We start from the raw sequence: 12814 nt of genomic DNA on the forward strand, positions 1-12814 counted from the left end.
GGGGGGGGGGGGGTGACCACTTGACCAAGTTATGAAATAGTAAATTAAAATTGGGTGACATTGTGTAACTCACTTTATTTTATATACTCTTTTCTTCTGTATCTGCTTTCAACGTAATATAGATATCATCACAACTATATACCGTCCTCAACATGGGTGTGGGTGAGCGAAGAGGAGGACGCCGAGCTGGAGGTCATCGACGTGCAAATCATCGCCATAATCACCACAATCACCACCATAATCACCCTCGTCATATTCATCATCATGGTCGGCTTCATGGTGGGATTCATGGTAATCGTCGTATGTTTCGGGGTCCCGGCCTTTCTACTTTCGGCTGGAGACGCCGAGGTGGTAATCGAGGTGGTAACCAAGGGGGGCCGCCGGTGGCCGTCACCCCGGTGCACTGCGTCAGCCTTATGATGCTTATCATGCTTGGCATGTTCGGTTTTATTGCAGGGATGACATTGGCCAATATTGGAGGATGGTTAGCTAGTTCTGTTGGTATTGCGGGCATGGTTGTTCTCCTCATCAGTGCCATCTTGCTCATCATCGTCATCGTCCTCCGATGTCACATGCAGAAATTGTCTCCGCAGCCAGCGGTAGGGATGGAGGCCGGGACATTGAACCCTAATATGACAGTATCCAATGTAACTTTACAAGGAGGAAGCGCCACAGTTTCACAAGTCGGTGAGACGACATCCTATATCATCCAAACAGGTGCGATGCAGCCTGGAGGAGTTGCCATGGGAACACAGCCAGGGTATCCTGGAGGCCCCGCCCAGCCTTATCCTCCACCTTCACAGAAGTAAGTTCGCTCTTTCTGAGTCCTCATACTTACCAATGTCATTTAAAGTAAAAAGATACCAATTGATAGGAACCTTAAATAAATGATACGCAAATAAAAGTCGGCAAACTTATGACAAACTTTTAAAAAAAGATGGGAGGGAGGGAGGGGGGGGGGGGACATTGATTAATGGTTGTCTAAAGGGGCACGGTAACATTTTGTTATTTCGAAATGTATACCGGTATAATAGACACAAGTTTTAGCCTTACGCTTTTTCAATAGTTTGTGATGAAACAATATTTAGGTTAACTATTAATGAAAAGTTGACACATTTTGATAGTGGAGAGGAACGTTTTGAGGTGCTTTGACAGAACCGTACCCTTAGCTCCCTCTGATTATATTTTTGTAACGCAAATGCCTAGTAATTATATTACAAACCCAATGACTTGACCAAAAGTACATTGTTATAAATATAATTTGAACAGGATTTTTTGTAATTCCTTCTAAGAACTGAATATGTGTCAACAACAAAAATTATTGTACTTTCTTTCTTTGTTCTTTTAAAGCTACCCAGTCGCACCATATCCTCCCTATCCGAACGGAGCTGCCCAGTACCCACCCCCTACCAACCCACCAGCGGCATCCATGCCTTACCCCCAACTGGGAGCCGCGCCGCCGGTAAACTACGCGGTCCCTTACCTGCGCAGCCATCGGCTAACAGTCATATGGGCGTGGTCAATCCGACCTCCCAGGGGAACGACATCGTCCCGCCCCCATCATATAATGACGTCATGACTGGTAATGTAACATACGATGAGGGCCAGGGAATGAACCCGGGAAGTGCACCAACTTAGCTGAACTTTCAAATGCTTTGCAATCAGGCGATCCAATCTTTGGAATTTTGTAAACTTTTTTCATGATATAGGGTAAATGAAAACTTCTTTTTGAACTGGTGCCATATCGTAATTTTATATTTAACTTTTTATGAATATGGCTGATGTCGAACTTTACATACTCTTATACTAAAAACTTTGAAACCATTTGCATCTATTTGTTTCAATAATCTGTACCTTTATAAATGTATATTTGTATGTCTTGCCTTGATCCTATTTATTATAACTGTTAATGTTATTTTACTTGCCTTTTTAAACGGCGTATTTGTATTTTGAAAATACATATACATGTTATTTCATTTCAAATATTTGCCTTTAAAAAGTTATACCTTAGTATTCTCATATTTTCATATTTTCATATATGTAGTATATTTACAATACAACTCGGCTGAGAATTTATTTATTGTTTTCCGATTTCGTCAAACTTTCACAATGAGCTTCTCTTATTTTTCTGCTTTATTTCAGATCAATTTGCTTTTAAACTTTTTTTATATTCTAATCGCCTTAATATAAATGTAAATGTTTTCCTAAAAGATAATGAAAAACGTATTAACAAAAAATAGTTTTCTACTTAATACGTGTAGAAAAGGTACTGTAACGGGTACCAGGATCATTGTTACTATGGCATCCTAACTCTACACACAGTAGCTTCATTGTAACATTTTCCAGTACCATTTGTAGCGATTTTTGTTTTTAAAAGCACAATGCTTATATGCCTTACTGTCACTTCCAGGTTCAAGCCGCCATCAAGAAACGCAAAACGCTTTCCGCCAGCGAAAGTTCTTTCATTTTAGAAATTGCGGTGTATCTATCAATACTTTAGTTTACTTTTTGTTATTATTCACATATCATTCGATTATGTACAAATCTATATACTAGTCATAAGCCTATTAAAGGGAAAGTCCGTCCTGATATTAAGTTGGTTTTAATAGAAGCAGGCAGAGACATTAAGATGAAGAGATCAAATGAAAGTTTTGATATTTTATGTACAGGGCAAATTGAAGAGAAGCTCGCAATATACGTCACAGTGTTGCCAATTAGTAAATCATTCATCGCAACCTCAAAAGTTCATAACTTTCTTATTTTTTATCGGAATCTGCTCCAACTTTCTCTGAACTTTTCTTCTCATTTGTTCTGCTTCCATTCCCCATTAACATATTAATTTATATTTGATAATCGCAGGAGTAATTCAGTAGGATATAAATATACTTGTAAATTTATTTTAACGGGGGAGGGGAGAAGGGGCTAGAAGAATAAAATGGGAATAGGGCTTGTGCCCTCATAATCCTCTAGATGGGATCTGTGATTTGAAATCTAATTCAACTCGATTTGTGAACAACTTGTATTTCTTTGAAATGGTTTTCCTCAACATGTTGTAATAAATGCATCTTGAACTTCATGAAAGGCGTATCTTGTTTCCTTCAATTACCATATTCACGTATGCTCAATCACTGCCAGATTGAAAGCCGGGGGGGGGGGGTGACAATCGGCCTATGTCCATGAACCACTCCCCCCCCCCCCCCCCTTTTTAGAACTAAATTTACATACCTTTAGTACACAAATGTTTCAAATTTTAAAATTTTTCGACTACAAAAAAAAACAACTGTAAATTTGATTCTCATTTGTTCTTTCTTTTATTGCTCGTTTTAATACTTGTCAGAATATTTCGGAACCCCTCCCCCCCCCCCCTCCCCCTTTAGAGAATCCTGACTCCGCCCTGTCTGTGTGGTGGTCTACCAATAATGCAATACGGAATGGTGCGTTGTGTATAGAATATCGACGTGCTATTGTCATGCTCGCTAGTCATCCAGGTTGGTTGCATGAGCTTCACCGTGAAACGATTCAAGCAACGGGCTGGAGCAGGGCAAATTCAGTGTTAAGGGCTGGTGTTATCACCACACCATTGTTTAGCACAACATCGTGTGGAACCAGCAACCTTGACATAAAATTATTGGCCAGTATGACGTCACACTTCGGTGCTCTATCATTTGTATGGTGGCCTGAAGGGACATCACGAATAGACCAAATCGCGAATTATTCACGACGGAATTGGCGACGAAATTCACGATATCGTCAATTTCGTCGTGAATAATTGGCGATAAAATTCACGAAGACATTCACGCCTGCCTGGTTTCGTTTCCAATTACGTCGTCAATTTTATTTGTCCTTGCTTACGCGGCCTGCCTAGTCTAGCGGTAAACAATCCAGCCCCTTGAAGACGATTATGACGGGACGTTTTTATCATGATTTCTGTGAATATGGTAGGTTTTAACTTCATACTATGCTCTATTTGTATTTTATCTTTGACAAAATAAGGGTAAAGCACTAAGGGTAATTGTACAGCGGAGAAGTGAGAGAGAGAGAGAAGGAAAAGAAGGGAAATGGAAAAAGGAGAGAAAGTGAAAGAAAGAAGAGGAAGAAGAAAAGAAAAGAGGGAAAGAAGGAGATAGGGGGCGAGAGGGCCTTTCCCCCTCCCCCCCCCCCCCCGCAAAGAGAGAGAGAGAGAGAGAGAGAGAGAGAGAGAGAGAGAGAGAGAAGGAAAAGAAGGGAAATGGAAAAAGGAGAGAAAGGGAAAGAAAGAAAGAAGAGGAAAAGAAAAGGAGATCGGGGGAGGCCGAAAAGCCCTTGCCTCGACCCCCTGCAAACCTAAAAGAGAAAGAAGGAAGGGAAATGGAAGGGAAAGGGATAGAAAAGAAAAGGGGAAAGAAGGGTGAAGGAGATCGGGGGGAGGGGGGGTGACAATTGGCCTATGTCCATGAACCACCCCCCCCCTATTTAGAACTAAATTTACATACCTTTTGTACATAAATTTTCGACTACAAAAAAAATATATATGTAAATTTGATTCCGTTTGTTCTATCTTTTACTGCTCGCTTTACTACTAATTGTCATAATATTTCGGAAACCCCCCTCCCCTGTCTGTGTGATGGTCTACCAATAATGAAAATAATGAAAAGAAGGGAAATGGAAAGAGGAGAGAAATTGAAAGAAAGAAGGAGGAAGAAAAAAAGAAAAGGGGGAAAGAAGGAGATCGGGGGCAAGAGGGCCTTGGCCCCTCCCCCTCCCCCCGCAAAGAGAGAGACAGAGAGAGAGAGAGAGAGAGAGAGAGAGAAGGAAAAGAGGGAAATGGAAAGAGGAGAGAAAGGGAAAGAAAGAAAAAAGAGGGAAAAGAAAAGGAGATCGGGGGAGGCCGAAAAGCCCTTGCCTCGATCCCCCCCCCCTGCAAACCTAAAAGAGAAAGAAGGAAGGGAAATGGAAGGGAAAGGGATAGAAAAGAAAAGGGGGAAAGAAGGAGATCGGGAGAAGGCGAGCCGGCCTTGCCCCCCCCCCCGCAAAAAAAGAGAGAGAAGGGATATTGAAAAAGGAGAGAACGAGAAAGAAAGAAAAGGAAGAACAAAAGGAGTGAAGGAGATCGGGGGCAACAGGGCCTCCCCCCCCCCCCCGCAAAAAGAGAGAGAGAGAGAGAGAGAGAGAGAGAGAGAGAGAGAGAGAGAGAGAGAGATAAGGAAAAGGGAAGGAGGGGAAAGAAAAAAGGGGGAAGAATGAGATTTGGGGGCCGAGCGGCCCTTGTCCCCCCCCCCCGCAAAGAGAGAGAGAGAGAGAAAAGGTAAAGAAGGGAAATGGAAAGAGGAGAGAAACGGGAAAGAAAGAAGAGAAAGAAGATAATAAAAGGGGTAAGGAGATCGGGGGCGAAAAGGCCTTGCGCCCCCCCCCCGCAAAGAGAGAGAGAGAGAGAGAGGTTTGCAGGGGGAGGCGGGTGCCTTTCGACCTTCCCCCGATATCCTTCTTTTCTTCTTCCTCTTTTTATTTCCCTTTCTCCCCTCTTTTCATTTCCCTTCTCTTCCCTCTCTCTCTCTCTCTATTTTGCGGGGCGGGCGAGGCTTCTGCATAAGCATGTTTTGCCTGACTGTAAATTTAGGGATTTTTTTATTGTCCAACAATTAAACGGAAAAAAAGTATTATTTACAAACAGTGAGGAAAATTAAAAATCTATTTTTATCGACACCCCCTCCCACCGACCCTCGGGCTCGCCGTCCCTGAATACCACCACCATCATCAACAACAATAAAAACAAAACAATACTGATAATATTTGGCATAATATCACTGTGTGTGAACGAAGATTTTTAGCTCTTTGTTACGCGCATGCACGATACCATAAACCATACGAGAAGTCTGCATAATTTTGGACTGATACTGATAGCGTAGAGACGGTACTGAGCGACGACGTCGACATCGAAGCCTTTCCCGATGTCGGATGTAAACTAAATCAGGTGGAAAATGCAACATATGATTATGAGTAAAATTAGTAAACAATTGGGCTAAATTCCCTTATTTAGAATGGATATTAAACTGCTATTGTCATAATATTTCGGAAACCCCCCTCGCCTGTCTGTGTGATGGTCTACCAATAATGAAAATAATGAAAAGAAGGGAAATGGAAAGAGGAGAGAAATTGAAAGAAAGAAGAGGAAGAAGAAAAGAAAAGGGGGAAAGAAGGAGATCGGGGGCAAGAGGGGGCCTTGGCCCCCCCCCCTCCCCCCCCCCCCCCCCCCCCGCAAAGAGAGAGACAGAGAGAGAGAGAGAGAGGAGAGAGAGAGAGAGAGAGAGAGAGAAGGAAAAGAAGGGAAATGGAAAGAGGAGAGAAAGGGAAAGAAAGAAAAAAGAGGGAAAAGAAAAGGAGATCGGGGAGGCCGAAAAGCCCTTGCCTCGACCCCCCCCTGCAAACCTAAAAGAGAAAGAAGGAAGGGAAATGGAAGGAAAGGGATAGAAAAGAAAAGGGAGAAAGAAGGAGATCGGGAGAAGGCGAGCCGGCCTTGCCCCCCCCCCGCAAAAAAAGAGAGAGAAGGAATATTGAAAAAGGAGAGAACGAGAAAGAAAGAAAAGGAAGAAGAAAAGGAGTGAAGTAGATCGGGGGCAACAGGGCCTCCCCCCCCCCCCCGCAAAAGAGAGAGAGAGAGAGAGAGAGAGAGAGAGAGAGATAAGGAAAAGGGAAGGAGGGAAAGAAAAAAGGGGGAAGAATGAGATTTGGGGGCCGAGCGGCCCTTGTCCCCCCCCCCCCCCCCGCAAAGAGAGAGAGAGAGAGAAAAGGTAAAGAAGGGAAATGGAAAGAGGAGAGAACGGGAAAGAAAGAAGAGAAAGAAGATAATAAAAGGGGTAAGGAGATCGGGGGCGAAAAGGCCTTGCGCCCCCCCCCCCCCCGCAAAGAGAGAGAGAGAGAGAGAGGTTTGCAGGGGAGGCGGGTGCCTTTCGACCTTCCCCCGATATCCTTCTTTTCTTCTTCCTCTTCTTTATTTCCCTTTCTCCCTCTTTTCATTTCCCTTCTCTTCCTCTCTCTCTCTCTCTATTTTGCGGGGCGGGCGAGGCTTCTGCATAAGCATGTTTTGCCTGACTGTAAATTTAGGGATTTTTTTTATTGTCCAACAATTAAACGGAAAAAAAGTATTATTTACAAACAGTGAGGAAAATTAAAAATCTATTTTTATCGACACCCCCTCCCACCGACCCTCGGGCTCGCCGTCCCTGAATACCACCACCATCATCAACAACAATAAAAACAAAACAATACTGATAATATTTGGCATATAAGTTATATCACTGTGTGTGAACGAAGATTTTTAGCTCTTTGTTACGCGCATGCACGATACCATAAACCATACGAGAAGTCTGCATAATTTTGGACTGATACTGATAGCGTAGAGACGGTACTGAGCGACGACGTCGACATCGAAGCCTTTCCCGATGTCGGATGTAAACTAAATTCAGGTGGAAAATGCAACATATGATTATGAGTAAAATTAGTAAACAATTGGGCTAAATTCCCTTATTTAGAATGGATATTAAACTGCTATTGTCATAATATTTCGGAAACCCCCCTCGCCTGTCTGTGTGATGGTCTACCAATAATGAAAATAATGAAAAGAAGGGAAATGGAAAGAGGAGAGAAATTGAAAGAAAGAAGAGGAAAAGAAAAGAAAAGGGGGAAAGAAGGAGATCGGGGGCAAGAGGGCCTTGGCCCCTCCCCCTCCCCCCCCCCCCGCAAAGAGAGAGACAGAGAGAGAGAGAGAGAGAGAGAGGAGAGAGAGAGAGAGAGAAGGAAAGAAGGGAAATGGAAAGAGGAGAGAAAGGGAAAGAAAGAAAAAAGAGGGAAAAGAAAAGGAGATCGGGGGAGGCCGAAAAGCCCTTGCCTCGACCCCCCCCCCTGCAAACCTAAAAGAGAAAGAAGGAAGGGAAATGGAAGGGAAAGGGATAGAAAAGAAAAGGGAGAAAGAAGGAGATCGGGAGAAGGCGAGCCGGCGGCCTGCCCCCCCCCCGCAAAAAAAGAGAGAGAAGGAATATTGAAAAAGGAGAGAACGAGAAAGAAAGAAAAGGAAGAAGAAAAGGAGTGAAGTAGATCGGGGGCAACAGGGCCTCCCCCCCCCCCGCAAAGAGAGAGAGAGAGAGAGAGAGAGAGAGAGATAAGGAAAAGGAAGGAGGGGAAAGAAAAAAGGGGGAAGAATGAGATTTGGGGGCCGAGCGGCCCTTGTCCCCCCCCCCCCCGCAAAGAGAGAGAGAGAGAGAAAAGGTAAAGAAGGGAAATGGAAAGAGGAGAGAACGGGAAAGAAAGAAGAGAAAGAAGATAATAAAAGGGGTAAGGAGATCGGGGGCGAAAAGGCCTTGCGCCCCCCCCCCCCCCCGCAAAGAGAGAGAGAGAGAGAGAGGTTTGCAGGGGGAGGCGGGTGCCTTTCGACCTTCCCCCGATATCCTTCTTTTCTTCTTCCTCTTCTTTATTTCCCTTTCTCCCCTCTTTTCATTTCCCTTCTCTTCCCTCTCTCTCTCTCTCTATTTTGCGGGGCGGGCGAGGCTTCTGCATAAGCATGTTTTGCCTGACTGTAAATTTAGGGATTTTTTTTATTGTCCAACAATTAAACGGAAAAAAAGTATTATTTACAAACAGTGAGGAAAATTAAAAATCTATTTTTATCGACACCCCCTCCCACCGACCCTCGGGCTCGCCGTCCCTGAATACCACCACCATCATCAACAACAATAAAAACAAAACAATACTGATAATATTTGGCATAATATCACTGTGTGTGAACGAAGATTTTTAGCTCTTTGTTACGCGCATGCACGATACCATAAACCATACGAGAAGTCTGCATAATTTTGGACTGATACTGATAGCGTAGAGACGGTACTGAGCGACGACGTCGACATCGAAGCCTTTCCCGATGTCGGATGTAAACTAAATTCAGGTGGAAAATGCAACATATGATTATGAGTAAAATTAGTAAACAATTGGGCTAAATTCCCTTATTTAGAATGGATATTAAACTGCTAAACAAATGGATTCGGAAGTACACTAGCGCCCAGAAATTATGGTATAAACGTCTCGTCATAATCGTTTTCAAGGGGCTGGATTGTTTACCGCTAGACTTGGCAGGCCACGTTAGCATGGACAAATAGAATTTACGACGTAATTGGCGACGAAACCAATTATTGACGACGAAATTGACGATATCGTGAATTTCGTCGCCAATTTCGTCGTGAATAATTCGCGATTTCGTATATTGACGACGTCGTGAATTTTATCGCCAATTATTCACGACGAAATTGACGATATCGTGAATTTCGTCGTGAATAATTCGAGATTTGGTCTGTTCGCGATGTCCCTTCAGGGCCACCATACATTTGTCCCTCCTTCCCAGCCCCGTTGGCGTTGTTGTCATTGTTTGTATAGAACTAATAGTAAACAAATGCGTGCATCGTCCGGTACAAAATGATGACATCATACTACGTAACTGTGCATACATGGCGTCGAAATAAGAGGAAGAAGTACATTTATATAGCAGGCCAAAGTACAGCAGTAACTGATGTACTCACTATTATTTGTACGCGGCATACATTAGACTATAAACATCTTAAAGCTGGACTCATTTTACCATCGCTTATTCCCCTCACCCCGGAAGAAAAATGAACAAAACGTAGATCAAACAGGAGCTGAGGCCGGACAAACCATCACGGAAGTATCCTATCTTGTAAGTACTAATTTTCCTATTCATTAAGGGGTATTTTGTTGAGCTCGAAGGCATGCTTGCTCATAAACAAATCTTATACACGCATTAGATACAAGTATCTACCAGCACTGTTGCAATTTCTTTTCGCCATAATTGCCCTAAAGTTTGGAACACATTATCCACATTCTTTACAATCAATTCAATTCACCAATTCGTAAACTCAAGCAGCACTTCTTGTCATTGTATAAACCCTTATTGTGCATACCGGAATTAGATATTTTACTGAGGTATTCTTCAATGTATTATCTTTCAACTGGGCAAGAAGAAAAAAATAGAATCACCAAAAAGGACTTGTGGCGCCCTTTGATTCCTTAGAGACGGTATATGAATCTAGATTATTATTATTTTTAAGATGCACCCCCCCCCCCCATTATTTCCTTTTCTCCCTGGAATATGTGTCTGGAAACCTGCTATAAGTCCTTCCAGATTTACCGAGAGGGGCAGGAGGTGCACATGATAGTATAGGACCCACCACCCCCCCCCCATTAATCCCATCCACCCATGAAGATTTGTCGCAGGGGTGGGGGAGGGTAATACGAGTATCAATTTATTTACATAAACTTGTTGTTTTTTGGTCTTCCGAAATCGGACCTGCCAAAAAAAAAAAAGCTTAATGACCAGGATATCCTAACCATATTAGCAAAGAAAACAGATATTCGAATTTTCAACTCTAATTTCTATACTCTTCAATACTTTTCCTTTCAGCGTACTGTAATTGAGTTTTCGGTCACAGCCTCGCTAGAAATATAACACCAACGATATGGGTGTCGGTGAGCGAAGAGGAGGACGTCGAGCTGGAGGTCGTCGACGTGCAAATCATCGTCGTAATCACCGCAATAATCGACATAACCGTCGCCGTCGACGTCATCATGGCGGTGGTGCCATCTTCGCGGTTCGATGGGGGAATCGAACTGGTACTGCTGGCACGAGTGGGGAAACTGGAGCGGCCGTCACTCCGAGGTCCTATCCCCTCCTGGTGATATTTTCCGTGATCGCCTTTGTCGGCATCTGCATGGGCATGACGATGTTGACTGTTGGAGGATGGAATGATTCTTCCGTCGGCATTGCCGGTATCGTCATCCTCAGCATTAGCTCCTTGATCGCTGTAATTGTCGGCGTTATGCGATGTCACTTGATGAAGAAATATCAGACTTCAGACGCCCAAGAGCATGCAGGAGAGTTGGAAGCTGGGACAGTGAACCCTAATATGATAGCCTCCAATGAGACTTTGGAAGGAGAAGGCGCCACAGTTTCACAAGCTAATGAGACGACATCGTATATCGTCCAAACAGGTGCGCCGCCGTCTGTAGGAGTTGCCATGGGAACGCAGCCCGGGTATCCATTAGGCCCCGCCCAGCCTTATCCACCATATGCAACTAAGTAAGTAAAAGCTCTGTTTCACGAGAAGATATTATCAATGGGAAATTTAGAGCATAACTGGCAATGAGGATCAATATAGCATTAATTTTATGAAATAAGTAGATTGGGTCTAAGCGCCGAACACAGATCTTACATTTCGACATCCTTGCGGTCAGGGGCACATTTAGCTCCGATTGAAGTGAGGAAATTATAGGTTAGGGAGAGAAACAGAGAGAGAGAGAGAGAGAGAGGAAGACAGAGAGAAAGAGAGAGATAGAGAGAGAGAGAGAGGGGGAAGGGGAATACAGACAGAGAGAGAGAGAGAGAGAGAGAGAGAGAGAGAAGGGGATTACCTGACACCTTCTTAGACCCTGAGCCGAACGGTGGTTCCATAGCTGTCTTGTTTTTCAATCATCTTTTTAGCCCCCCCCCCCCCACACACACCACACACCTACCCCACCCCATTAAATGACAGGACATACGTTTGTAAAGTCATAACCACACTGACTACAATCTTCTGTATTGTGTTATTTCATGTTTTTCTTCTTCAATAAAGCTACCTAGGGGCAACTTTATATCCTCCCGACCCCAGCGGACCTCCTCAGTACCCACCCGCTACCAACTCACAGCTACACCTATACCTTACCCCCAACCGGGAGCGCTTCCAGTGAACTACGCAGCCCCTGGTCAACCATCCAATTGGGGCGTGGTCGATCCGACATCGGAGGGGGAAATTGTACCCCCGCCCCCATCCTATGATGACGTCATCGCCGGTAATGTGAAATATGACGAGGAAAATGGACAGTCCTAAAACTATTCCCGATGCTTTTACTCTAGACCTTATCTGGCGATGTCATTTTACAATATAATTATCTTTTATATAGACACATCATGATTATTTTTTTCAGTAGTATGTCGAAATATTTATTGTAATAATATAATAATATTTTATGAAATGCCAGTTGCACAAATTGTTTCAATTACACCATCCAAAGACATTCAAACAACATAAATGCCCACGTGCGGCAGTCTACACAAGATCTAGAACCATGAGAATATAATAATGTGATGGTTTGTGCGTGGCTGTCATTATCTGAAGGTCGTCTATTGTATTGTACATTTGATTGGCATTGGTTGATAACGCTTCGCGTGAAACGGGCTATTAAAGATAGTGACCCGTATTCTCAAAACCTTTCTCAAAACTTATCTGTTTCGTTTTTGTAATTGTTTACATTGCATTGATTAATGTATTATAATTGAGTATGTTACTCTTATTGGTTTTTCACGAATATTTGCTATCTGTATTAACTTTGCTCTTAATGAATTACTACTTTTATCTACATGTCTGTAGTTTAAGGTTTTTGTATTTCGTTCTTGTAACTAGTTAAATATATATTAATTGTATACATAGATAAATGCATCATAATTATATAAACCTAGCGTCGTATGTATCATTTTCATCTTGATATAAATTATGAACATTGGAGAACGTTGTCCTTAATTGAAATACATTTCAATTAAGTCATTATACAAACTTTATATTTTTTATGACAACTTTGTATTAAATGCACTTTTGAACACCAAGGGAATTATTTCCGCATTTCATTACACTACGTACGTGACTGATCCATAATTATGTATAATAATGAATAACGAGAGCTGAGGAGAGGCTTTAAATTCCATTTTTAAGAATGAAAATGTATTATCTCACAGGTTGAT

General features: G+C 42.9%; 2 protein-coding genes across 2 annotated transcripts; both read left to right on the forward strand.

Annotated features, from left to right (window-relative positions):
• On the forward strand, positions 1-1579 carry LOC115923868. Its single transcript, XM_030985260.1, has 2 exons — positions 1-805; positions 1351-1579. The coding sequence occupies exons 1-2, from the start codon at positions 153-155 to the stop codon at positions 1577-1579; spliced, it is 882 nt and encodes a 293-aa protein (XP_030841120.1). The 5' UTR covers positions 1-152.
• Positions 1580-9423: 7844 nt separating this feature from the next.
• On the forward strand, positions 9424-11766 carry LOC115923869. Its single transcript, XM_030985261.1, has 3 exons — positions 9424-9697; positions 10442-11116; positions 11652-11766. The coding sequence occupies exons 2-3, from the start codon at positions 10497-10499 to the stop codon at positions 11764-11766; spliced, it is 735 nt and encodes a 244-aa protein (XP_030841121.1). The 5' UTR covers positions 9424-9697; positions 10442-10496.
• Positions 11767-12814: the final 1048 nt, after the last annotated feature.

The sequence above is a fragment of the Strongylocentrotus purpuratus genome, unplaced genomic scaffold, assembly GCF_000002235.5.
Source record: "Strongylocentrotus purpuratus isolate Spur 01 unplaced genomic scaffold, Spur_5.0 spur5_scaffold_14, whole genome shotgun sequence".
NCBI lineage: Eukaryota > Metazoa > Echinodermata > Echinoidea > Camarodonta > Strongylocentrotidae > Strongylocentrotus > Strongylocentrotus purpuratus.